The sequence below is a fragment of the Fusarium oxysporum genome, chromosome III, assembly GCF_013085055.1.
Source record: "Fusarium oxysporum Fo47 chromosome III, complete sequence".
Lineage (NCBI taxonomy): Eukaryota > Fungi > Ascomycota > Sordariomycetes > Hypocreales > Nectriaceae > Fusarium > Fusarium oxysporum.
In genome coordinates this window covers 1,914,744-1,940,221 of record NC_072842.1, presented here as the reverse complement: position 1 = coordinate 1,940,221, position 25,478 = coordinate 1,914,744, and the positions used below count along the sequence as shown (strand labels likewise).

Here is a 25,478-nt window from a genome sequence, read left to right as displayed (position 1 = left end):
CCTCGGTTCTTTGGTCATTGTGACCCCACTTGCCGAGCGCCAGGTAAGAAGTTAAAATGCAAGTCTCAGATGGACGAGACCAACGCTGCACCAGACCTGATCTAAAGTAAAAGTCTTCAACAAAGACCATTCTGTAAGGTCATCTAGAGTAAGGCGGGAATTAGACCGATATTGTAACATTTATGAGTGAAATAGTAATTGCACTTGTAGCACGCGAGATTTAGATACTTTAATCCTTAACTGGAATTTTTAGTTAGTAACCTGAAAGATCTCTAAGTTAGATACGAACAAAAGTATAAATGATAGCAGGTACAGATCTATCCATGCCAGCGATGGTTGTTTCGGCCACCGGAACGGGTGTATCCACCGTAGGATCAACTAGAACCAGGCTACCTTGCCAGGGCATGGAAGTCGTTCCGTTTTGTCGTCGGAGGATGGAGGGGCAATTTGCTGGTTGATAAATGCCAAAAATCTATTAATACGTCCCTACCCTCACCCCCTTTCAGCTGTATCCATCTTTGCTTGTGCTCGATTCTTCTCTTCTCTTCACGCGGGTCTGAAAGTGGTTCACATACGTCGGTCACGGCTTGTACGGATCTCATCATGGAGTGGCTTGGACACGCAGAACTCAACTTCACTCATGCGCCTTCACCACGAAAGGTGCAAGAGAAAGATGGCAATGTCACCGATCTCTTATCCATCTGCGAAAAGGCAACACCGCCATGCCGACTGAACCCACTGCTCTTCAATGGCCACCTGCAGACGATGTGGACAGCGACCAAGCCTGCTGGACCCAAGATTTACTATAAGCGCAAGATTTTTGACGCTGACCACAAGATCTACCATGGAACGTTCGCTGTGGACTTTGCTGTTGAGCCTTTTGAGGCCCCTGAGGACCCTTCATTGTCTCGACGAACAGCATACTTCACCCCGGAAGAGTTTGAGCATATCGGGTCAGACGACCACAAGCCCATGCTTGTTGTTCTGCATGGTCTTTCAGGTGGTTCTCACGAGATCTACCTTCGACATACTATTGCGCCATTGATTGGCGAGGGCGGCTGGGAAGTCTGCGTTGTTAACTCGCGAGGTTGTGCGCGCAGCAAGATCACCAGTGGTGTCTTGTACAACGCTCGAGCGACATGGGATATTCGTCAGGTAAAGGATACTCGTGCTTCAAGGAGAACATCCCACTAATATTCATCCAAGACAATAAAATGGTTACAGAAAACTTTCCCTAACCGACCTTTGTTCGGCCTAGGGTTCTCTCTCGGAGCGAACATGCTCACAAACTATATAAGTATTACTTCCCCGAATCTTGGCTCAGTCTAACACAAACTACTGTGGCGAGGAGGGTCCCAACTGTGTCCTCAAAGGAGCAGTTGTATGCAGCAACCCATTCAATCTAGAAGTTTCCAGCAAGATCCTACAGAACAGCTACATCGGCAAAGAAGTTTATCTTCGAGTCATGGGGAGTGAGTCGACATATTCATACGTAGTTTATTAAAACGCTTGCTGATGTTATCAAGGTGCTTTGAAGGAACTCGCTGCCACACATAGAACTGAGTTGGAAAAGTACAGCAAAATCGATGTCGAGGCCGTGATGAACATCACGTATCTCTATGAGTTTGATCGCCTCATCCAGTGAGTCGCTTCCCTCTATTCTGACTAAAAATTGACTTTGCCAGATGTCCTTCTTGGGGGTATCCGACGGAGAGTGCATACTACCGCGATGCTTCATCGGTGGATTCCATTCTTTCCATTGAGATTCCTTTCCTGGCTGTCCACTCAACTGATGATCCGGTAAGGACTCCGGTTTTCTGCTCTATTGTAACTTATCAACCATTCCTAACCGTTCCAAGATTGCTGTTAAGGAAGCTATTCCCTATGAAGAATTCAAACAGAATCCCAACACTGTCCTTCTCACCTCTAGCCTGGGAGGACATCTGTGCTGGTTTGAAACCTCGGGCGATCGTTGGTTTACAAAACCTGTAAGTTCTTATTAGTGATAATCGTAAGACATCAAAACTAATATTTATAGGTTGCCAACTTCTTAAATCATCTTGCTTTCAAGACTGATCTCAATGATCTCAGGCCTCTCGTCAACCCCAACAACAATGATCATTTAGCCGACGGACATGGCTACATCCCCATGCGACGCAAGCTGGTCATTGTGGAAGACTAAGCTGCCGACTTGACACAAAGTCAACCCATTCCAAAGAACTCTAAGAAAGGCCCCTCGACGCAGTCGATGACCACAAGTAGATTAGCACAGTATAGACATTTATAGAAGCGCGTTTATAGATCATAGATTTGACACAGAATGCTCAAAGCTCAAAGCTCAAAATGAATCCGATCATTCCATCTAATTGAGTAGATCTGCATCCGAAGGAACAACCATGGTTCGAATACAGTCTTGTGCTTTTATACCGCTGAATCTCCAGAAACCACCAGAAATCATGGTATGACCTCAGCCTATCTATCAAACTCCATGCGCCAAACAATGCAAAAACTCCGAAAACTTTTGCCATATCATCGGTCGAGGACTTAGGCGAACGATACTCGCTTCTTGCCCTTTGATTTTGTCCCCTTGCTACCGCTCGTGGTGAACTCCTTGATGTTATCCTCTGCGTCACCTGTACTCTTGCGCTTTCTCCTCTTTCGGAGAGAGTCTTTGGTATCCTCGAGTTTCGACTGCTTTTCTTGTTCTTTCTTCTCGGCCTCGGCCTTGCGCGCTTCGCGAATTTCTTCCATCTGACGCTGTTTGATCATCTTGGACTCAATCTGGCCGTCCTTCTCCGCCTGGACGAGCGCCATGATAGTACTCATACTTTCCTAGAGGGATAGCAGGTTAGAAATACGCAAGCGCGTTAGGGACCATAGCTTCTTACCTGATCATCAGCAAAAACCTTGCCTTTCTTCTTGCCGCGAGGTTTGATAACGCCCACAGGCGTGACTGTGTTGAGCTCAGGAATACCCAGCTGTTGGTCCGTATACTTCTTCTTCTTAGGGTTCTTGAACTTTTGCAGAAGTGCCTCGCGACCCTTGTCTTTGACCTGCTTGCTCAGCGTGGGGCCCTTTGGCTTCTTGGACTTAGCAATGCCATCGGTGGCGGAGCGCTTGGAAGTTTTTGCAGCACCAGGAGCAGCGGCATGCTTGTTCTTGATGGTCTTTGTTCGTGTGACACCCATTGCGATAGTGGTGGAGGTGTGCGCTTGAGATGTGTCCTTGGTACCTCAAGGTTTGAGTGTTGTCAACCTAAGTCCAGGAATATTTTTTTCCTGGAGCAAAGTGATAAGAGGTCACGATAAGAAACTTTTTGGGCTGTGAAGTGGGGCCGCGTGGGTGAGCCTAGAAGGGGCGATTGGTCTCAGCTTTGATGAAACTCGAGCTCATACGTACATAGTAGCAAGACCAATGGTAAAGATGCAGCAATTACTAGTATAATAAGCCGAGAGATGAGTTGTAGTCTGCGACCGCTAGTTACCTACTTTACACGCCAATAGGGAGAAGTCAGGTGATAGGAGTTCTGAAAATACCTTACCCACTATGAATGTCGGATAAGAGCCTCCGGGTAACTGCTAGATGCTTATGTCAGTTTGGCATTACAAGATTTCTATGTTGTTCGACGAATGCAAGTTTAATACCTGTCGCAAAATTGTACTTGAAAGGGTCTTGATGCCTGACCTGCCAGTGTTCTAGTCTCCTATCCAGGATAGGCGAATCAAGACTCATCGGAGATTCATGATGCTACCAACCTACAAGTCATGATCATCCCCTCAGTCGTGGGTAAGGGGTCTTGCATGTATCAAACCCTGGTTTCTTTGGTTTATCTCACATGTTCGGAGTCGAATGTCACTGCCAGCTCCAAGGGAACCATTCACAAGTCAATTTACCAATATCTTTTGAAAACACTAATCAACCTCATAGTACTATTATGCCGAGAAGGAAACGGCTTTGACCTGGTTCTCAGCAGATCTCATAATTAAGGCACGGGAGTTCGGTTCATCAGTGCTAGTGATGAGGAAACGATTAATGGAGGTTGTCTTGGATGAGACTGAAAGACATATCGCCATTGTGTTACTCACTTGTGCATATTGTTTTCGAAATTCTGAACCGGCTCTTGGGAAAGGTAATTTCAGTATTCCACAATTTTTTCTGACTACCTCGACCAGTAGTTATGAGCCTCAACTTCTCAGGCTACCTCAGTTGACATTAACATGGGACTACTCGGTCACTGTCGTCATTTTTTGGGGCGACCTCTAATGTAAGGTACCTAGATCGTCACGGCATGTACTGCTCTGTAGAATCGGTCATGATTTCATATGTGGACGGGGCCTGGGGGCTGGGGATGGGTGTTTAGCATAGTCAGGCAGGTTGGACAGGCTTTTCGCAGCCTGGCTGGAGTATTTCCCAGCGAGATGGGTGCTAGCTTCCAGGGCTTGCGCTCTGACAGGGGCCATCGTGAGTAAACTCTAAGTACATGACCATATGAAGACTGCCGCGAGGCTACATAAAAAGTACACAGGCCTGTCACTCACCTCCCGCTGTGCTGTCGGATTTTTTTTAGTACCAAGGTAACGTTAGGTTAGTACCTTAGTAGGTGGGCTGTCAGAAATTCTTCCATACCTCTAAGATACTATCTTTCCCACTTGCAACTCTTCCAAATCAAAATTCCCAAACATCCAACAACCTCATCTTTGACGTTCCAATCTCTCCAGCTCTTTTTTGTAATCCGTACTACGACACTGTGAAACACCACAACGTCACGAATTCGTCCATAACCGTATCATACAATATCTTTCGATCTTAAACAAATCTCGCCGTGAACCTACTGATCACCCCCCTCACTCAACCTTGAGACAGTGTAACTCCCAACGGCCAGCATCACGAACATCGACCGCTATTTCTACTAAATCGACACCGACACTACCAGCCGCAGTCTATAAGCGTATCGACGTCGCACACGCTTTCTCCGATTCTCTCCCTGGTCTATTCAAGGCGTCTTTACCAGGTCTTCCCCGCCCTCTATCGATTTGTCGATAGACCTGTCCCATTCGGTCTTGATGGATACTAGCAACCTCTGGTCCCGCCGCACAAAGTAAGTTGCACATTCACCTACAATATGGAGTTCTCACCAACACCTTGTTAGCACCGGCAAGCTTTCCCTCTCAACACCCGGACAAGGGTCCAGTGGTGACTCCTTCAATCGCAATGCCTCATTCCCCAAGCGCCAAGGTGGCGATACTCCTTCGTCGACTAAACCGAACCCTTTCAACACCACACCTGGAGGTCTAGTGTCGCCCACGAGCGGTGCCTCCAGTGCCTTTGGCCTAGGCTCTGGAGCATTTGCTTCGTTTGGGTCGGCTAAAACCCCGAAGAATTCAGCCAACCCTTTCGATACTGCCATGGCATCAGCGGTAGTCAAGTCTGGCACGAAGGACCCATCTAAGAATGCGGGCAAGGGAGCTGGCATGACTGCGATTTCTGAGAATAACCAGTCTGGGGTATCCACGGCAAATCCTTCGCATGCGTTAGTTGATTCATGGACATTTTGGTACCGACCTCCGATCTCGAAGGCACACGGCTTCATCGAATATGAGAAGACGCTACACGAGATCGCAACTGTACGGACTGGGGAAGAATTCTGGGAGATCTATCGTCACCTGAAACGTCCCTCTACACTCCCCGTTGTCTCTGATTTTCACCTTTTCAAGAAAGGCATTCGCCCAATATGGGAGGATGATGTTAACAAGAAGGGCGGAAAGTGGGTGGTTCGGATGAAGAAGGGTGTAGCAGACAGGTACTGGGAAGATCTCATTCTCAGCCTCATTGGTGATCAGTTTGCTGATGCTGGCGATGATGTTTGTGGTGCTGTGTTGAGTGTTCGCAATGGTGAGGACATTCTCAGCATCTGGACTCGCACTGATGGTGGTCGAGTTATTAAGATTCGGTAAGCTTCAATGGCGTGTAATCGACTTACTCTGATTTTAGCTAAATGGTGAACAGCGAGACGATGAAGCATGTCCTTAACTTTCCAGCAAGCACTCGCATCGAATTCAAGAGCCACGATTCCAGCATTCAACAACGAACAGCCATCGAGGAGCAGCGCCGCGAAAAGGCTGGCCAACATCACCACCACGACAAGCGCCACACAGGCGGGCCCTCGAAGCAGGCAGCTGAACAGTCCCACCCTTAGGAGATTAAAGCGCGCTCTTGGAAACCCATCTCGGTGTAGTCTTTGTATTGTATATCATGAGTGCCTTCAAACGTCAGCGTTGAGGGGCATGTTCTTTTTGCTCGTTCTGTTCCTTTGTTTCCACAATCACCTTTGGGCGGAGTTGGAGAATTCTTCTGGATGGGGGCTGTGATACCGTGTTTATGAGGCTTAGGGTAGGTGGACTGGACAACTAGATATGAGACATCGGCTGGGCACGACGGGCGAGGTCACGGTGATGACCTTGTTTATGAACGATGTATTACTAGCTGCGTATGATCGGGTACGGCTCGCCATAGCGTATTTCAGCGAGAGCTACAGTTCAAAGAGCGAGCTTATGGAGCTGAGATTTCTCTTCCAGGAACGAGAAGATTGGATCGTGAAATTGTGATATTAAAATCTATTGTGTATGCACGGATAGAGGCTCACTATTGGTGGTGTTTACCGTCATGAGGCCTTGCCTTTGCCCCTGGGATCTCTCCTCCGTTCCCAGATCTGGAGATATGCCTCACCAAGATATAACAGCTCGCTCTGTACTTTATCAACATATAAATCTTGACAAACCACCCATTCACCCGTTGCCTTATTTTTCAGCTGAACCTTCCACGTCTTACGTTCCTCGCCGCTATCAACAACGTCCTCTCGTACTCGAACAGCTTCGTGAATGACATTGGCTACCAGATCATACCAGATGGGCTCGCCTGGGGGCCACTCCTTGGGATTTGGCTCAACGTATGGCGACATGTCGAGATTACGCGCGTCAAAAGTGACGATTGTTGGGTTGCGCTCAGAAACAAACTTGTTCTGGGAGAAGCGCTTGACGTGAAAGGCAAGAAAAGGGGGAAGAGGGTGCATGAGTCGGTAACGCTTGCGTTGAGCGTGGTGTTCTTGAGCCCTCTGACCGTCATATTTTGTGAGAATGGTTGTCAGGGGAACTTGAGGGATGATGTTCTTTTCGAGCTCGTCCTGAAAGAGTGGCGCTGACGGGAGGTCCAGCGTCAGAAGGAGGAAGCGCACAATGTCCACCTTGACATCCGCATCCTCGAAACGCAGTCGATCAGTAGCGTCGGCACGAGCTGTGATGGCCTGAGACTCAACCTTCATCTTACCCTGAAACGTACGCTGGATCATGGAACTGCCAGGTTTGGTCTTGCTGCCACCGAGCCCGAGGTGGAGGTTGTTCAAGAACCAGGACAGAAAATCGACAGGATCCGACTGAGTTGTGAGGGTAAAGCGCTTGTTTGAGCGCAGTGATATCTCCTGGAGAAGTTCATGAGGAGAGACGTGAGCCTTGAACGCCCTCGGATTCCAGATCTTGCGGACTAGAATGCTGCATCGCTTGACAAGCTCCGTCTTGTTCGAAAAGTCCTCGAGAAGTAGGTAGTTGCGTAATGGCGCGACATGCGCAAGAGCCTGTACTATGACGTTGAGATAATCGTTGTCCTTGATGTTGTTCATTCCCACAAATCCAGGGATGTACTCTTTTCTATCAAGGGTGTAGCTGGTACGTGGTGTACGGTCCATCTCGATAACCTCCTTCTTACTATATCGCGGATCCGAAACGTACTTGATGTCGTCGAGCGCGCGGCTCTTGACCTCGTAGCCTTCAGGAAGGACATAGACGCGCTGAGTCTCGAGGTTTATATAGACGTGGTGATCCTCGTCAAGCGAGTGGAAGTAAGCGTGGGACTTCGGACCACGACCTTGGAAATACTTTCCGCAAACAAGACATGCGTAAACGTTGATGTTCGAAAGGGAAACGGAGCACAGCTTCTCGAAGTCGAAGTCGAGCACGTTGCGATCGATAGTATCGAGGTAAAGGTCATCATACCCGTCAGTAGGTGCTGATTGTCTTATAGGTGCTGTGGCAGTGGGGTCTTGGTCGTCTTCTTCGTCTGCGTCGTCTTCTTGCGCGTTTCCATGGGTATTAGACTCATCGATGAGTTCGTTCGAAGCACCGTTCGGTTCGGGTGAATCAATGTCGTCCAATCGAGATCTCTTCGAAGCTGGCGACGCAACACCAACAAGATCGTCGAGGGCCTCGGAGGCCTGGCGCTTGGCCATTATTAATCCCAGAGAGTCTTATGAATGTAGCTCGCTTCTGTATGGGTCTACAATATAATGATTCTTTGCGACCGTGGTCGTGGTCGCGTTCGCGTGATCGTAGTTGAGGCTTGATGCCAGGGAAGAAAGATTCAAGATCCAAGTACGATTGTGGTTATTGGGTGGAGCCTTGAAGCTCAGGTCCTGGCCCACTCCGGCAGTGGAGGCCACCTGAATATCCCTGTCACCACAGATGACATTTATAAGTAGGTCTTACACTATATTGTTTTATTACCGATGACAGCCACAAGATAGGTAGAAAAACAACATTTTGTCTATAACCTTTGTACTCCGGAGAATATGCCAGAATGACCATACCTAATTACCTAGCCAAATGAACAAATATGAAGGAAAGAAAGCAGATATTGGTTTTGATCTATCCTGCCATAACAACATCGTTACCCGCATCCTTAATTAGGCCATCCCCATCTTCTAACAATGGCGCAAGGTCATCCATCTCCTGCAGGGTATATTCCACCAGATAACTCTCATCAACCAACTCTTCGGTACGCCTGTAGTGCCTCTCAGTGTACACGCGAATGGCGTGCAACACGTCCTTCAGACTCTTCTGTCCCTTAGCCCCCTTGACAGATAAATTCGAGAACTTGGAGGCAGGATAACTGCGAATCAGAGTCCACAAGATTCTCTGCGCTACAGGAGCTGTGCGCGCGTTTGTATTCCAGTCTCGCAGCCTCAGAAGCAGCATGAAGATCTGTTCATCGGATAGGCTACCCAGTACCTCATCCACAGCACTTAAGCCACTCAAGCTGCCCTTATCGGGGTTGTTCGTTGTGATAACTGATGTGAACAAGTTGAGAAGCCTTCCAGGGTGATTGAGTTGCAATGCAAGAATGATGGCCTCGCGGAATGAGCCAGCGTGTATGTGGTTCTCGAGCTCCTGTTCCTGCTCGATCAGTTTGAGAGCAGCCTGGGACGCAGCAGCTTGAGTCTCTGACGATGTGTCCTTCCAGAAAGTGACAGTTGAGTCACCACTTCCGGACACAATAGTGTTATCCTCGGGGTGAACAGCCACAGCCCAAACACGATCCTCATGATTATCAAGTGTGCAGTCAGCTTCGCCTGAGTTGGCATCCCAAACCTTGACAAGGCCATCACCACCGGCGCTAGTGAACTGGACTCGCTTCTTGGACTGTTCTTGACTAGCGGGCATGTTCAACCATGCAACTTTCAAGACACTGTTAGAATGGCCCTCGAAAGTCCTTACACAAGTATAGCTGGCAAGATTCCATAGCTTGATGGTCTTGTCACCACTGCCAGTGAGGACAGCGCCCTTTCCAGTAATAGGTCCATCCTCGCCTTGAATCGCCGGCATATTGACAGGAGAGAACTGAACTGTCCAGACACCACGCCTGTGACCACGCAAGATGCCCTGAACTTCACCCTCCTCCACCGACCAAATTTTGACAGTTTTGTCTTGAGATGCGGAGGCGAAAAGTTGGCCCGAGTGGTGAACATTAATGGCGTTGATGTCTTTTTCGTGAGCCTTGCGAGTGAAGATGGCCCGAGAACCACCCTTTTGACCCTTCTGCTGAGCCGTGCGGGGGATATCCCATTTCTTGACGGTCTGATCTTGAGACCCTGTGATGAGGAATGCAGGAGGATGGTTAAGGGGGTCTGATCGAGCTGGCGAGGACTCTGGAGGTACTCCTTTGGGCAACGCAACAGCACCCAATGATTCAGCATGACCGGAGAAAACAGCCCAGCAGATATAGGAGTTGTTTGTAGGATCGATACGCCAAAGACGGGCGGTGTTGTCTTTCGCTCCGGTAGCAATCCAGTGACCTGACCAGTCGATATCCAATGAGATGACAATTTCATTGTGACCTTTTAGCAGAGCAACATCTTGACCAAAGTAAGGATTTGAATTCGAATCCCAGTCGGCTTCCCCATTCTGAGCCTCGGTGACTGAGACAATCCTGATATCCTCCGAGTTTGTGGCCAAAGCAACCATCGAGCGGTCTGGAAGCAAATATCCGAGATCGATGATGTCGTCGTGTGTGCCTGATATCCTTCGGAAGGGTTCTGGAGTAGGGAGGGAAGCGGTGTCTGCCTTTCGAGGAGGTCTATATAGTGCAAGAGTATGATCAACCTGGACAAGAAGAATAAAAGGGAGACCAGGGCGGTAAACGCCAGACACAATACCTTCCTCTTCACTTTTCGCAGGTTGTTGGGGAGTGATTTCCTTGCCCATATCCGTATCCCAGATGCGAAGAGAGCCATTGGCACCAGCGGAATAAGTCAAGCTTCCATCGTCGATAAAGCCAGCCGCTTCAACCAGCTCGAGGCAAGGAACAACTTTGCGAATCTTCCAGGATCTGGCGTCCCACCAGGTTATGGTCTTGTCTCTGCCTGCAGTAACAAGAGCGTTTTGTTCTGGGGAGTAATCAAGACCTTGGACATCCGAGACGTGCGAGTCCAAATTGGCTACGCAACTACGCTTGTGCAGGTCCCATACACGGACCTTTCCATCTTGTTGGCCGCATGACAGCCTGAAATTGATAGTGCTTGAGTCCTCCTCTTCTTCATCGGGCTCGTCTTGGCGCTTGGTTTTCTTGCCCTTTCCTGACTGACTGTCGCTCGGCCGAGCGGCAGCTTCGAAGAACAAGAGCGCTGATACCAAAACAGAAGAACCACGGAAAGTGTGCGTAACAAAGCCACCGATGATATCCCAAACTTTGACAGCTCCATCGGTTCCTCCAGTGGCCAACAGTGTGCTGGTCCGATCAACTGCCAGAACGACGACTGGGGTAGTGTGCGCCTTCACTGTCCTTGTGAGTGTAGCATCAATAGTTCCACCTTCTTGCGACACTCTCAAGGTGTATATTCTCATAGACAAAGAGCGGGAACATATGATAAGGTGAGACCCAGAGGGCGTTACTATAATCAGTATTAGTTGCTTGCATGTTTGTGCGATCTTTGGAGACTGACAAGTTAATGTGGAAATGAGCTCTCCATCCTGAAAAAGTCAGTCATGGTCTAATGTGATTTGCACGTGGTCCTTACACCCTCAATTTGAGCCAAATGCTTCCCGTTTGTAGGATCAGTGAGAATTGCATCCTCGCCGAGAACTGTGGCTAGAATACGTGCGCTATTGTCAATAGCTACTGATCCCCCTGTGAATATGGGGCGTATGACATGGTTTACGTCAAACGTAGTCTTCAACGGCTGCTTATTTGCCATTGTGTTGTTGTGATTGTGAGTTAACAAATATTCGATGTAAAGAATATCATGGGTCCGCGCATGAGGTTTCCTAGTATTTTTTTTTTTTTTGGCGCCTTATCGGAGACATACTTCTGATTGGCTATGTGGTGCATCAGCTCACCTGCACCAGCCACATCACGCGCCACATTTTCGCTCATCGGGTTAGCCGTCATGACTTCCTTCCTTTGAACGACCTTTATTTATTGCCGCCAAGGTGAATTCATTCAGCAGATACTTGACACGCAGGGAGAGTCCACGCGCAGAGCTTATAGGAAGAGGGCGACTTAAGCCATATCATCAACTGCACATGAAGCGACACATGTCCGCCTTGTGTTGATGAGTGCTTACCTCCCTTCATCATGGGAATGCAGGGCCCCTTAACTGCCCAAGCGCTTGTAAGACATCATTTAGCTCGAGCCGTCGATTGTTGCTCTCGAATTACTGACACTGTCAGGGGCGGTCTCCTTATGACGATGTTGTTGAATGGGACGATGATCATGACGAGCCACCAAATACCAATGACTCTGGCCAACAATATGACCACCGAGGCCGTCCTATCAACCCTGAAACGAAAAGGATCAACAGAGACATCATTCGTTCCCATAATGAAGTTATGCTAGTTATTGGCGTTGCTGAGCAGGAGAATCCAACTACAAATCCAGAGGCCGAGTCTGATAAACGTCATGCCATGTATGAGGATGACGTGGGCATAAACCTTGCCTTCTCAGCTCTTCGTTGCGTGGATGCTGCCGGTGCCTTTGGGCTAGATGGCTTCCGTCAGCGAGTTTTGGTATGTTGTTGATAATCCTTTCTGTTCTATATGCTAACTAGGTACCTTACCATGACAGATTTACAAACGTTATTCTCACATCCCGTTCTGGGATTTGTATGCACAGTCCCGAAATACCTTTTCTATCTCCCAAGATCTTCTGCCTGGTGCGTCTGTCAATCTTTTCAGTAATTATATCGACCGACAAATTGCTCTATTGTGGCGCGACAGGCCCGACAGGGTGTTTGCTCGTCGACTGTAAGCCTTTCCCCCAAGCCAGTTATTAAACTTCACCAGCTTACAAGCAACAGCGCCCACGAAGTCTGGTCTTACGTTCGGGTTCATTTAGAGCTATATATTGCTTTGCAACGGCTTGGCTTAGCCTCAAGCACTAACTGGCTCCCAAGTCTATCCTTCTTCGTCCCATTTACTCAAGATTCACCAATTCCGGCCCCCCCACCAGTGAAGGATCTTTCTTTCCAGTCTCTCCTACAATGGGTTGGAGGCCTGTGCATATGTTCGACGCCATTCCTCGTCTGGGTAATGTCCCAGAGATTAATCCGTGACTGGAGACCCCAGATTTGGGCGAGAATATTTCGGTGGTTACCGAACACTGGTTCTCTCCCTGGCGTGACTAACAGCTGGCTGCCAGCCGACAGGCCCCGTGACAGATCAGAGCACCAGCGTGCTCGGAGCACAGTCGATGATGTGTCGCCTATACGGCCGATCGACGGACACATGCCCAACGATACAGGTCCAGTAGAAGCTGTTCGGCGGCCAAGTACTTTCTCAGCACGGGGGGATGACTATGCAACCGACGAAGAAGATAATGAAGGGCTTAGTGCCACCTTGATCAGCTTTGACGTCGAAGCCACAGCTGAAACCAGCGAAGCACCTCCTGGGCTCTGGAGCGCTGAACTAAGACCAAGCGTTGAAGCAAGGGGAGCACTTATGCCTACAACCACCTACTGCGATACTATGCTGACGCAGCTGCCCCCTTTGATTGCCTCACATATCTTTGCTGATGCCGTTTTGAGATTGGTGACTGCACCGTGGGAAGCAACCGCTCTGCGGTTGATGGCACACAGTTTCCGTCGACGGCTTAACCTCCCGACTCATGACGTTTGCGAAATTAATATTTTCAGTCATCTCAATTTGACATTCGCAATCAATTTTCTCGGTACTCAAGTGCTGCATTTAGCTTTATGCGGAGAGATTTGGGCAGCCTTCACGACAGTGGCCACAGTTTTACACACAACCCCTGACGAGTGGCGGGAGGCCGAAGCCGAGGAGCAGGAGAAAAGACAAGATTGGACAGATGAGAGTACTTAACCAAGGCCCGATAACTCCAGGTCTTTATACCACACAGCATATATCAGAACGCGCCTGTCAAATACGAACGACTTGACCATGAACCCCACATGTTTAGTCAACGCTACGTGGTTTCCATATCGCCTTGCTTGTGTTCTCTGATGCTCTCAACCGGGGTCTTCCTGACCTATCTGGGGAATAGGCCTGGCGTTGGGCGAACTGCTTTGTCCCATTCGTTACCGTCAAGCCGTGCAAAAGCGTATCATGAAAAGAAAAGTTAAATGTTTGCATGATACCTTGCGTTGCAGCCTCGGACCACGCCTGTCGTTCAATAGTGATATCGCATCTTAGCTGTATATCCAAAATCACGGCATTGTTCCTGGAAATCTTGACTGTAGTCGGAACGTGCCGCAACCAATATTGGGTTCGGTCATAGTTGGGCTAATATTTAAGGTCATCTGGGATAATTCTGGGTCTCTTCCTCGTCTGCACGTCAACCCTGTCAGGTAGGTGTACGCCACTACAATACATACCTAGTCATGACGACGTTGCACCTTCAGTTGTCATCAACCTGACGTTGACCTGGAGGTCAGGCAATAAATTGCGAGCTGGTTTCGTTAGCTGGCTCTGAATGGCTCAGGAACCATGATGCATGGATGCTTCAGAACAGCTTCCATGTCTGACTGAAGGCCTATGTGACTGTGGCTGAACAACCCGTTTTGATGAGCACTGCATAGTAGAGGTGCACGCAGAGGCTAAGATACCCGGAGAAGGGGTTTCGACATGGATGCATTGTCAAAGGAACGTTACGATCTGATGCGTTGCATGAAGTCACATACTATCGCCCAAGATGTATGCGGTTATAGCTAGAAACATACACAGTGATATAGTTTGAAATTCATCATACCTTTCTTGGATTAGTATCACGCCCAGTTCCTTCAATCTGCTCATGTTATGGGGTCACCGTTATGAATATTAATTGCAAAATTATTCAATAAGAAACAACAAAATTAAAAATTCAAGACTGGCGCAACGAAAAGTTTATGCCTAGGCGGTTATTATGAGCGTTGACCTATCCTGCGGATAGACTGGGAGGAATAAAGTGTAGGCAAGTTCTAGATCAGGTCCAGTGGTCTTAGAAGAGCTGTATACATGACAAGAATATCCGATTATGATTCAAGGACATAGAGTCAAAGGAAAGTGATACAATTCGTATCACTTATGAATTGGGGTGCTTCTAAACCGGCATAGCACCGAGCCTCAATCGTACTCAATAGCAGACGAGCACCAAACCGAGCACAATAATGTGATGCAGATGCGGTACAAGTTATCCATACAATGTTCACTAATTCCCTTGTCGTATATAGTGGTTAAAAATCCATGTCTATAGCCGTGTAGCTTCAGCGTCATTTCTTGCCCCTCATGATCATCTAATGTCAACCCCCACCTTGACCCTACTTGATGATGACGTTTCAACTGCTACTTCAATTTCTAAACCAACCTTATTAGCAACCGCCCGAACCCCATAACTGAAAATTTACTTCAAGGATATCACTTGTCCTGCAAATTATTGAGTAATGTCTGAGCGTACTGTCCTTGTCACCGGCGCTACCGGCCTCCTCGGTCGTGAGGTCGCTACAGCGTTCGGCCTCAAGAACTGGAATGTCAAAGGAACGGGCTATTCTCGCGCAGATGGAATCAATACTTTCAAGGTCAATTTAAGCAATGAGACGGAAGTGGGAGAGTTTCTGGATGAGACCAAGTTTGCAGTCCTTTCCCTCTATGGATGCTGTGCCAGTAGACTGACGTTACTACCTACCTTCAGACCACAGGTTATTGTTCACTGTAAGCTACCTGGTATGTTTTATTCGTACAGAGACTAACCAATTACATGCGAAAGGCGCTGCTCAACGGTTTCCAGACAAGGTCGATAAAGACCCTGAAGGCGCCCGTGAACTCAACGTCGCTGCGAGCAAGGCACTCGCTAAGCTGGCCGCGGATAGAGACATCTTTGTCATATATATATCAACCGACTACGTATTCCCCGGCACGCCCGGGGATGCTCCATATGAAGCCGATGCCAAGCCTCAACCTACCAATCTTTATGGCCAAACGAAGCTGGATGGTGAGCGTGCCGTCTTAGACACGCTGAAGCAGGCTGGAAAGGAGGGCCTAGGTGTCGTCCTTCGAGTTCCTGTCCTCTATGGGAACGCTGAGACGCCAGCCGAGAGTGCGGTCAATGTTCTTATGGATGCACTATGGAAGGCACAGACACAGGGAGCTGAAATTAGCATGGACCACTGGGCAATTCGCTATCCTACGAACACAGAAGACATCGGTAGGGTCTGCCACGGTATGTCTCACTCTGCTTTTAGCCACCAGGTTTCAAACCACGGTGTCATTTGAACAAGTCTTGCCAAAACCCTTTGAAGATAAACAAGTGCGTGAGAAGATTCCGCTGACATTACACACAGATATTTCCGTCAAGTACCTCGATACTCCAAGTAAGGAACGATCTTGTCTTCCTCAAGTTCTCCAGTTTTCCTCCGAGGATCGAATGACGAAGTATGAGATAGTGACACTATTTGGTGAGATAATGGGCCTGTCAACGGAAGGGATTAAGCCCAACACGGAAGGGAATGACCCAAATGCCAGTGTACAGCGACCTTACGACTGCCACCTGAGCACAAAGGGGTTGAAAGATCTGGGAATTGATGTTTCAACCTGCGACTTCAAAGGCTGGTGGAGACGTGAGGTTCGCGCATTTCGCAAGTAATAGAGAGCAGGCCTTTCCGTCTGCCAGCAGGGATCGCTGCATTCCGGTGTGGGATATGTGTTTTTTAGAGGAAAAGTTTCAGATGAGACGAAGGGTTCCCTTGAGTCGTGCTTGGTGGAAAAAGGGAGGATGTCTTGGACGCAGAACATGACTGAAGGCCCGACGTATGAAGAAACCAGACCACGAAACTCTCACTTCTTTATTTCATTCGTTGAACTGAAGGATGATTAAAGACAACTACAGAAAAGTCACGGCTTGGTCATGACTTTGTCAGATCATAGCAGAATATCAACTCAGCACGTTTCTATTCGTTGGGAACTCTTTCGTGGAACACCATAACTAGTGTTTAAAACATGTTTTATCCGCTGCAGAAGGTATTTTCGAATCCTGCTACATAGTGCGAGGGGAGTTGCATGTCTCAATTAATTAGCCAAATAGGTAGCTAAGGTAGAGAGCTGGCGTTCACTCGGTTGCGAGCCGCGGCGTCTAAAAGTGCTATCTTCATTAGAATCGGCATTTTTTGTAAATCCTTCCCCATCCTAGGAAGTATTTTTGCGTCGTTAAACACTGGAATGGATGTCTAAAGGGAGCAAGTTGGACCTCGGCCCTTAAAAGCCTGGCCTCATACCAGAGGCTCACCTCTTGCAGCTGGCCACATACCATTGCTGCAATTGAGCGGGCTTTTATTACATTATCGAAAATTGAGCTTTGTCTAGGGATGAGTCTAGAAATCTGGTCTGCTCTTTCTCGTAAAGTCATGCATGTGGTGCTTGCTTCTGTTATTATGGATGCTAACTCCCGCCCCTTTCCGCGCCCTTGCCTTGAATTCTCGTCAACTGCTTGTTGAAACTGCAAAAATTGTGGCCGCTGGTTGCTCTCCTTACAGCATCTCCTTTGAAAAAGCTTTCACGATCAGCTTAACTCAAGCTCCTATTCCAATATCAGCAATCGGCATTGTTCACCCGGTGTGAACGCTGTTTGAGGTTCGGTCTCGTATTGTCTGGATACGAAAGCAATCGTTTTCTGAACATCGAATTGAAAATTCACGTTCTCATGGATGTTGTTAAAAGCCATCGGCTTTTCTTGTCGGCCTTTCTCTGTCATTTATCAACTTCCGTGGAGTAGACGAACCAGATACGAAAACACCTGCCTAAGATCAACCCTGTCCTGTCGGCGATCTTAAGCGACGACCTGCCCAATCTTCTTGCAACAACGGATCGATCCGAAAACCTTGTTGGACGCTTCAGGTCCTCGAAGGGTCCGATAGGGCTGCATCAGTGCTATTCAAGGGTCCATTCACCACTGCAGGAACAAATTCGTTAGCGGCAGCACCATTAGTATGTCGTCGTCAGTGGCGGTCGCGGCTGCCCCATTGCAATTTCATGACTACTTGCAGTTCCCAATCAATGATACAAAACCGCCAATACCGGACTTTTCGAAATATAGAAATTTACGGGGGAAAAGTGTGTGTGCTGAATCTCGAAAAACATTTGAGGTTTATGCCGACCCGCCATCAGAAAGAGCCCATCTTGCCGAGGGGGATTGTTACCCACGACTTGACTCACCAACATTAGTCCCGCGAACTGTTCGACGCCGGTCCAGGAGTGTGACTTCATTATTAACATTATCGCGCGAACGAAAACTTATTGCGCCGGTGGTCCCAGCGCTGCCGTCCCCTTCAGTCTCGGTTTCAGTTGGCAATCGCGGAGTCGAATTCCTGAAAGGTCTCGCGGAGAGCGTTACAGGGGTCATTGGCAGCCTCTCTCCACGAATTGCGGCCAGCGCTGACAATGACAATGGGCCCAATAGGCACCGTCAGGATTCGCTGTGTTCTGTGCCTTCGATCATTCGCTCCCCGGTTCCGTCAGTATTGGTGTCGCCGTGTGCACAAAGCTTCGCTGGCGTATCAGGCAATTTAAATTTAGCTTCAGCAGAGTCTCAAACCGCGCCGTCGCCCGCTGTCCCGCCCGGCCCCAGCAGCCCCCTGGCAAGCCCGTTATATGTTCTAACGCCTAAAACTACAAACATCCCGCCATTCCTTTCGAACTTAGCTTCGAAACCTCTACCTCTACGATCGCCAAATTTGAACCAAGAATTCTCCCGCAGCACTGCACATCTTACTGGCCGTGACCACAGCCGTAGTCGAAGTCGAAGTCGCAGCCGCAGCCGCAGTCGTCCCCGGGGCCCAGACTTATTCAAACCACTTCCACCGACATATGCGTTTGATCTGCCAGCTCCAGAATCACCTATACTTCGTACCGTGCCATCTGCGAGTGATATCGCCAGATTTAAACGTCGCAATCTACACGCTCTGCGTATCAATACTGAAACTGCTGAGCGCGCTGCAAAGATCGAACGAGAGGACCTTGAGCGCGAGGAAGACGAGGCCGAACGCCTAGCCGACGAAGTTGCCCGTCTTGAAGCTGAGACTGATCGTATCCTTGCCGAGCAGAAGAAACGCGACCTCGCCCGCCGCCGAGCGCAACTCCCGACTCCGTCCCCTAAATTTCCACGATTTCTTGTTCTTGACAAGTTTTCATTCCTCTATCGTAGTCGGCGATCGAATGCTTTGACAAGCCAAGCCGGCACGCCAAGCCCAGGGGCACCAACAATCTTTTCTCTTGATCTCAGTCGGCCTAGCAGTCCTGAGGAATCTTCATCACCAGGAAAAATGAGTTTCATAGAACAGGGTGGTAAAGGTATCGTGCCAGGCACTGATGCCCCAACTTCGGCCAGTAATGGAGGTGAGAGAGTAAGTTTTATACCTAATCCTCAGGTGTGCTCATTCAGGTTCTCACATGATTTTTTTCTCTGTAGCGCGTGTGCGTACGATGCCTATCATCAGTCATCAATCTTCCTGTCAACACTGATACTTCTCCTGTTGATATCCTCTACTCGACCGCCAACCTGACCAGCCATGATATCGATCCCAAGGCCAGCGTATTGATCGAATGTTACGTTGAGCTTGGTCTCGAACGGCGTCTTCGCCGTTACGAACGAATTCGTGACGTTATGAATTCTTGGGATCGTGACCAGCAGAACTCTCTTCTTGTTGTCACCAATGATATCTCACAAAGCGATGACCCTGATCTCGATATGAAGTCTGTGCCACGAACTCCAACCCCTCCCCCAGGCTTCACGCTGCAAATGTACCACTCTTCCAGGCCAGGAAAATGGAACAAGCGATGGATCACCTTGCTGGAATCTGGTCAGATGTTTGCTTCCAAGAAGCCTGATTCAAAGGCTTCGGACAAGGACAGTACTGTTCTGTGTCATTTATCAGATTTTGACATCTATACACCAAGAGAGAGTGAGGCCAGGCGTCATCTAAAAGCCCCCCGACGCTTTTGCTATGCTGTTAAGAGTCAGCAAAAGACCTTCGTTTTCCCAAACGGCGAGAATTTTGTTCATTTCTTCTGCGCTGAAGACGGAAAACTTGCCAGGCGTTTTCTTGAACTTGTGCAACGTTGGCGGAGTTGGTATCTGGTCAATAAGCAGGTTGACTTCGAGAAAAAGGACAAGCCCCCGCAACTTGCCATGCACCTAGAAAACGACTCGGCTCCCAAAGCCATTTCCAGATCGAAGAGTTCTGCCGCTTATAAAGGTCATAGTACCCAGGTTTCTGTCGACGAGACGCCATACACTATCGGCGCTTTCCAGCCACTTCTTGATATGGACCGCTTTGATAAGCCCCTGGAGGAGTTCGGCAAAGATCTGGAACAGGACAAAACCAAATATGGGGATCCTGATACTGAGTTTAAAAGTGGACTCGTCCGAAAGGCGACCTGCAAACAGCCAAACGTATTAACAAAGTCCAAATCAATACATCACAAGCATCGGTCACCGCCAACGCCTCGGGACGAGGCGCAATTCTCTTCCACGGGGCTTCTGGGTCAAGGATATGAAGAGAAACGCAAAATAGCTGAACGGGCACCTATCATTAGCCCCCCTCCCACCAACGCAGCTTTCACAAAAGGAGCCTCACTCCTGGGTCAAGGCTATGAGCAAAAGCGCAAGATCTCTGAGCGAGCGCCAGTCAACAACATCGTTCCTTCAACGAACGCAGGTTTCACAGAGGGTCCTTCACTGCTCAACGGTGGTGTTGTCTCGCCTACGTCTCCTAATGAGAATATGGCAGATTCGAAATCATGGTTTCCTTTGGGAGCAGATCAGTCTTCTCAGCCACGCTACCGTAGTCGATCTGTCCGAGATCCCAATAGGCGGCCTACCACGTCTGAGAAGGTCCCAGATATACCCCAGCCGTTAGTCAATCTTACCAACAGCTTCCCTGAGCCGCCTCGCTGGCGCGAGAATAAGGGCCATGGTGTAAAAGCCCCAGCCGGTGGTCCCTTAATCAGCCTCGCTACCGGGGGATCGACGAACAATTCATTCAACACTCGGAGTGCCTCTGGTCTTATTGGGCAGTCTCGACCTCTGCCCTCTTCTTCGTCCATGACGGTTGGTAGCCGTCCTCGGAGCCGGTCTATCGCAGGAACTCAACAATCGCCGAGCCATGCTCCTCCAGTTCCTCCTTTGCCAATCCGTTCCTTGCGTCGAGAAAACACTGCGCCGCTCGAACAGTCTCGTGGCCGTGATCCTCGTCCGCGAGAGCCGTTGATCAATCGAGCCGGGACGATGGGCTTCTCGTCAAGGAATTAAACAGAGGCCAGAACCTCCCTTCCTTTCACAAACGATGGGTTGTTGAAAATGATGTTAAAAGCTTATGCAGTTATGTCCATCATGTCCAAAGAATAAACGTCCCTCAGTCATGACTTTGTGGCCTTCTTTACGAATCAGAGTGTTACCTGCGGCAGTGGTACATAGTACTGGTTTGGGTGAATAGGAGTGGAAGCGCCAAAGAGAAAGTAGTGCCAGGTGCTCTCGGGCAGGGACTTGCGAGTTATGTCTGGTTTTGCCGTTATGGGTTCTTTTTGGCGTTTTCCCGGAGTTTTTGCTTTGCATAACTTCTTTCTTGATCTTCTATATATCCTTGAGCAAGAGCGGAAGCTCGTATTGATACAAGATGGCGGGTTCCATCTATTCCTTGAAAGGTGGGTTTACCATACGTTTTATGATATCAGCTATTTTCTTCCATATCTTCTCAACTTGATTACTTGGTTCATCGTACGTGCCGCTGGTCTATCTATACTGTGGTGACACATCTGCCACTTTCGCTTTGAAAGCAACCTTTACAATTTGGTCGTCCATCGTACCCTTTCTTTTGCACTCATGTATGGATATGATTCAATTCAGAGCTTTTAGTTTACTTGCTGCGCTTGTAGATCTTGGCAAGGAAGGCCTCGAAAACAGTCTTCTTGAGGCCCTCGTTCTCATCGATGTTGGCAATGCGCTCACGAATCTGGCCGACAACTTTCTCCTCGTAGTCGAGATAACGCTGCTCAAGATTGAGGTCATCGTAAAGCTTCTTGACGACCTTCTCCTTCTCGTCGTCCTTGCGGCCATAGTTTTCCTCAAGAATCTTTCGTTGCTCAGGGGTTGCCACGGCCAGGGCCTGGTTGACGAGCCAAGAGCACTTGTTATCCTTAATATCGGTGCCGATCTTGCCTATGTGCTCAGGCTTGCCGAAGTTGTCAAGGTAGTCATCTTGAATTTGGAAGTACTCCCCGAGAGGAATGAGGATGTCCTCAGCTTGCTTGAGGTTGCTGGGAGTGGCGAGGTTGAGCTGGTGAAGGGCGAGGGCGACGGGGAGGTAGAATGAGTAATATGCGGTCTTGTAAATGACAATGAAACTATACTTCTCAAGGGAGAAGTTGTCGAGGTTGACGTTGTCTTCAGGGGCGGTGAGTAGGTCGCACAGCTGGCCGAGCTCGGTCTGGAAGGTGGTCTCGTGGAAAAGCTCGATAAGATCGACGTAGGCGGGGTGAGAGCGGAAGTACTTCTTGAGAAGTGTGTAAATGGCGGATTCAAGCATGAAGGCGTCGTTGATAGCTATCATGCCAACACCCTCCTGGCGGTACCAACAGGGCTGGCCACGGCGGGTAATGCTCGAGTCCATGATGTCGTCGGAAACGAGAAAGAAGGCCTGGAGAAGCTCTGTCATCCAGCCAAGAGTAGCAGCCTGGAAGTACTGCTCCTCGGTAAGAGGCTTCTCGAGGAGGAGGGAGACCGAGTCGGGGACGGACATGCCGCGGTTGCATTTTCCGCCGAGAGGGTTGACCTCGAGAGACTATGAAGCAGTGTGTCAGTTTATATTGGAACTCGATCTATACTGATGAACAGCTTTCATTTTATACTTACTCTTTTGTACCAGTCGAGCTGCTCTTGAGGGAGCTTGTAGGAGCGGGCATGGTCGAGAAGAGCCTCCTCAAGCTTGGGGTAAACGGAGTTGAACTCCTGAAGAGTGGTTTGTTGAGCCATCTTTGCTGAATTGTGTAAAGTGAGTTACGTGTGCGCGCTGGAAAGGAAAAGAACCTGGAGAGTCCGTCTTTGGGAAGAAGACGAAGAAGGAAAATGAGACTCAGAAGTGAGAATGACAGACTGATCTTCGGAACATGTACGATAATTACCGGACAATTATCAACTAATCTCAATAGACTGGGATGTCTTTTCTAAGAGGGGCTTTGCTCAGTGCCCCTCTTCCCTTATTCGCGAATTGGAGCAGGAGGGGCTGTGGACGCTTTGATTTGCTCGGTGAGGCCAAACAAAGGAGGTCCCCGGTTCAAGGGACCAGTGAAGTGGAGGGGCACTAGAGCAGTATCTACTAAGGTAGGTAGGTGGGGGTGCTGGGCGGTGAGAGCAGCCTGATTAGGTACTGTTACCTTACCGGGCCACTACCAATCTTAGGTAGTGCCTAGCTTTCATAGATAGGTAGGTGGTTGACGAAGGAAGCAAACACCGAACTCAAGATTTATGATCTGGCGTGCAACTAGCGAGCCCGATGTATTTAGTCTTAAAGGATACACATTTATCAAAGTCGTCAGTGTCACCTGAAGGGCTCAATCGTGAGAACCTGAACCAAACCTCAATGGCAAAGGATCCGTTGAAGTTATTGATAGTACCCTATCTGGCAGAAATCCAATAGCTGCGCAAGAGACGACAGACTAGTACTAAGTTATTGGTTGTCTGAAGTTGGGAGTTGTTATTATTGGAGGGTCAGAGTTTTGACTAGAGGTATCTGCTTCTGGCACTATCCTTCCTACAAACAAAGCCCATTGTTCCTACATTCGAAGCGTTATCTAAATCCTTAAACTCCTAACGCCATGTCCTTCCATGGATGCCTATATCAAGCCCAGCCGTTGGCTTCTTCCTTATATTGACTGATCCCTTGTGGCACAACATACTTGATCCGATCATACCACTCCGTATCATTCTCTTGAATCACGGCTAATGCGTCCAGCAGCGCTCTCTCTAATGCACCGTCCCTCATCATCACCACGATGCACGCAGCGTTGAGCTCTGCATTGCGAAACCCTCGGACAAAGGTTTCCACATCGTACATATGCGCGAGTCGAGTATGCGTCGGCGTACTGTCCAGTTCTCTACACTTCTGTATTGGCGGGTAGATTATCAATAACGTCTCATCGATGACGGCTGCTGACATGCATTGGATAGAGGAATCTGCACATGTACATACCTGGCAGTCCTGGCACCTCGCTCCCACGGACTTGACATAGTTGTTACACTTCCTACTACCCCAACGATGGCTGCAAGGCCAATGCATGTTGCTTTGTGAAGTCTCTTTCTTTCGTATCTCAGCCGGAATATCTGATATGGAGGTGTTGTTAACGAGTTCACTGTTCTCTTGATGTATGCTCAGCCAGAAATTCGGTTCACTTCTCGAATACATGCCGTGTGCACTCGCTCTTATACTATGTTTCGCTCGGTGACGAAGCTTGACACGGTAATGATTCGGTTCGCACGTGCTGCAGAGGATTGTGCGAGGTTGTATCGGACACTCATTTTGTGAGACGTCGCTGATATTCACAGCCGTTCGAATGCTGTGATACATGTCCGTTGACTGAGAAAGCAAGCTAATGCACCTGCGCAAGAGAGTCAAGTGCTGGGTCTGTGGCTCTTGACGAAGGCAAAGATGTACAGAAACACCGCAAGGGCCCTGCGCTCTCTTTAAAGGGCAAAGTGTGAGCAATAGTGAGCTGTGAACTGTTCAACGCTCACTCGATTATCAAGGCACTACCGGTTCTGGCTGCCGAAGTCTACCCAGAGGAGATGGGTGGCAGAGGTCGGCCATCATGACTTGATGAGGCCCGGAATAGAGTTGACAGTTCAAACGTTACTCACTGGAGCCCATGTTTGAAGTCTACCGGTGCCGGAGCCATCTTATAGACTGTTTTAGAGCATTTAATACAAACTTAGCGCTCCCATAAGCTCGAACCGGCCTCCTTAGCAATATATACAGTGTTCAACTCTGAAGTCTTGGATGCCCCTTCAACTTAGCATGCCACGCTAAGCTCAGTACAACAGTCTACATGGTTATTTCATCCTTGGCTCCCAGTTTTTGTCCAACTTTTCTTCTCTCAGTCTCTCAAGTCGTTCCGTCAAATTATTGTGCGTCCAATGCATAGGTCCCCTATCCCGCGCCGCCTCAAGTGCGTCGCAAACCGCGTGGTAGACTTCGCTGAAATTACGAAAAATGTAGTCAAGTACGGCAGTAAGAAGATTATCCACGTTGTACCTTTTCTTTGCCTTCTCGATGTACTTGTTGACCCGTTCGTACGTGATGCCATCCACATCACGGTATTTGTCAAGCAGGTATTGCGCGAAGTCGATATGGAGATCTGATGCCTTCACCTCATTGTCTCCAAATTGTCTACCCATTCTCTTGAGAGTCAGTTAGAGGGTGGAACTCTGGTAGTGGCACCGTGGGGTGAGTGCCCATGGATGGATTGTCCTTACCTCGCAGTCAAAGCATATGCTTTTCTTGAGGAACACATAGTTGGGGCACTTGACTTCCGGTGTCCAACACAAGATGCACGGAAATATCCGAACAGCTCTGTTGATATTCATTGTACTCCTCCGAGTGACCCTAGAAGATTGATCTCAAGTTTGGTTAATTCTCAGGAAATCGTTGCCAAAGGTACAAAAGATGCGAAGCAAGATGCTCA

At 48.7% G+C, this 25,478-nt stretch overlaps 12 protein-coding genes across 12 annotated transcripts; 6 read left to right on the top strand and 6 right to left on the bottom strand.

The window, feature by feature from the left end:
* The first annotated feature begins 378 nt into the window (after window positions 1-378).
* Window positions 379-2,320, top strand: FOBCDRAFT_217672 (Alpha/Beta hydrolase protein). The gene is made up of 7 exons (XM_059609489.1): window positions 379-1,155; window positions 1,207-1,293; window positions 1,340-1,472; window positions 1,527-1,641; window positions 1,686-1,800; window positions 1,860-1,988; window positions 2,039-2,320. The coding sequence occupies exons 1-7, from the start codon at window positions 604-606 to the stop codon at window positions 2,180-2,182; spliced, it is 1,275 nt and encodes a 424-aa protein (XP_059464423.1). The 5' UTR covers window positions 379-603; the 3' UTR covers window positions 2,183-2,320.
* On the bottom strand, window positions 2,321-3,495 carry FOBCDRAFT_217668 (uncharacterized protein). The gene is made up of 2 exons (XM_031176105.3): window positions 2,889-3,495; window positions 2,321-2,832 (listed from the first exon to the last, which is right to left on the bottom strand). The coding sequence occupies exons 1-2, from the start codon at window positions 3,186-3,188 to the stop codon at window positions 2,545-2,547; spliced, it is 588 nt and encodes a 195-aa protein (XP_031047238.3). The 5' UTR covers window positions 3,189-3,495; the 3' UTR covers window positions 2,321-2,544.
* Window positions 3,496-4,937: 1,442 nt separating this feature from the next.
* On the top strand, window positions 4,938-6,305 carry FOBCDRAFT_21576 (translation initiation factor eIF 4e-like domain-containing protein). Its single transcript, XM_031176104.3, has 3 exons — window positions 4,938-5,098; window positions 5,150-5,950; window positions 6,007-6,305. Exons 1-3 carry the CDS (start codon window positions 5,064-5,066, stop codon window positions 6,194-6,196), a joined length of 1,026 nt encoding a protein of 341 aa, XP_031047237.1. The 5' UTR covers window positions 4,938-5,063; the 3' UTR covers window positions 6,197-6,305.
* Window positions 6,306-6,633: 328 nt separating this feature from the next.
* Window positions 6,634-8,391, bottom strand: FOBCDRAFT_21571 (uncharacterized protein). Its single transcript, XM_031176103.3, has one exon. The coding sequence runs from the start codon at window positions 8,276-8,278 to the stop codon at window positions 6,662-6,664; it is 1,617 nt and encodes a 538-aa protein (XP_031047236.2). The 5' UTR covers window positions 8,279-8,391; the 3' UTR covers window positions 6,634-6,661.
* Window positions 8,392-8,535: 144 nt separating this feature from the next.
* Window positions 8,536-11,551, bottom strand: FOBCDRAFT_217664 (WD40-repeat-containing domain protein). Its single transcript, XM_031176102.3, has 3 exons — window positions 11,342-11,551; window positions 11,267-11,294; window positions 8,536-11,215 (listed from the first exon to the last, which is right to left on the bottom strand). The coding sequence occupies exons 1-3, from the start codon at window positions 11,516-11,518 to the stop codon at window positions 8,694-8,696; spliced, it is 2,727 nt and encodes a 908-aa protein (XP_031047235.2). The 5' UTR covers window positions 11,519-11,551; the 3' UTR covers window positions 8,536-8,693.
* A 347-nt stretch (window positions 11,552-11,898) lies between these two features.
* Window positions 11,899-13,640, top strand: FOBCDRAFT_198511 (uncharacterized protein; the record flags this gene model as incomplete). Its single annotated transcript, XM_031176101.2, has 4 exons — window positions 11,899-11,934; window positions 11,994-12,329; window positions 12,388-12,566; window positions 12,620-13,640. The coding sequence occupies 4 exons, from the start codon at window positions 11,899-11,901 to the stop codon at window positions 13,638-13,640; spliced, it is 1,572 nt and encodes a 523-aa protein (XP_031047234.2).
* A 1,485-nt stretch (window positions 13,641-15,125) lies between these two features.
* FOBCDRAFT_289935 (uncharacterized protein) lies at window positions 15,126-16,647 on the top strand. Its single transcript, XM_031176099.3, has 3 exons — window positions 15,126-15,464; window positions 15,520-15,972; window positions 16,094-16,647. Exons 1-3 carry the CDS (start codon window positions 15,197-15,199, stop codon window positions 16,393-16,395), a joined length of 1,023 nt encoding a protein of 340 aa, XP_031047232.2. The 5' UTR covers window positions 15,126-15,196; the 3' UTR covers window positions 16,396-16,647.
* A 1,538-nt stretch (window positions 16,648-18,185) lies between these two features.
* FOBCDRAFT_289929 (uncharacterized protein) lies at window positions 18,186-21,175 on the top strand (the record flags this gene model as incomplete). The annotated part of the gene is made up of 3 exons (XM_031176098.3): window positions 18,186-18,258; window positions 18,321-19,147; window positions 19,213-21,175. The coding sequence occupies 3 exons, from the start codon at window positions 18,186-18,188 to the stop codon at window positions 21,052-21,054; spliced, it is 2,742 nt and encodes a 913-aa protein (XP_031047231.3). The 3' UTR covers window positions 21,055-21,175.
* On the top strand, window positions 21,176-21,605 carry FOBCDRAFT_21551 (uncharacterized protein). The gene has a single exon (XM_059609411.1). It carries the CDS (start codon window positions 21,298-21,300, stop codon window positions 21,550-21,552), a length of 255 nt encoding a protein of 84 aa, XP_059466940.1. The 5' UTR covers window positions 21,176-21,297; the 3' UTR covers window positions 21,553-21,605.
* Window positions 21,606-22,947, bottom strand: FOBCDRAFT_21550 (isoprenoid synthase domain-containing protein). The gene is made up of 2 exons (XM_031176095.3): window positions 22,654-22,947; window positions 21,606-22,582 (listed from the first exon to the last, which is right to left on the bottom strand). The coding sequence occupies exons 1-2, from the start codon at window positions 22,771-22,773 to the stop codon at window positions 21,659-21,661; spliced, it is 1,044 nt and encodes a 347-aa protein (XP_031047228.1). The 5' UTR covers window positions 22,774-22,947; the 3' UTR covers window positions 21,606-21,658.
* Window positions 22,948-23,541: 594 nt separating this feature from the next.
* Window positions 23,542-24,752, bottom strand: FOBCDRAFT_217652 (uncharacterized protein). Its single transcript, XM_031176094.3, has one exon. It carries the CDS (start codon window positions 24,362-24,364, stop codon window positions 23,639-23,641), a length of 726 nt encoding a protein of 241 aa, XP_031047227.2. The 5' UTR covers window positions 24,365-24,752; the 3' UTR covers window positions 23,542-23,638.
* A 94-nt stretch (window positions 24,753-24,846) lies between these two features.
* FOBCDRAFT_198506 (uncharacterized protein) lies at window positions 24,847-25,307 on the bottom strand (the record flags this gene model as incomplete). The annotated part of the gene is made up of 2 exons (XM_054703776.2): window positions 24,847-25,192; window positions 25,270-25,307. The coding sequence occupies 2 exons, from the start codon at window positions 25,305-25,307 to the stop codon at window positions 24,847-24,849; spliced, it is 384 nt and encodes a 127-aa protein (XP_054559751.2).
* Window positions 25,308-25,478: the final 171 nt, after the last annotated feature.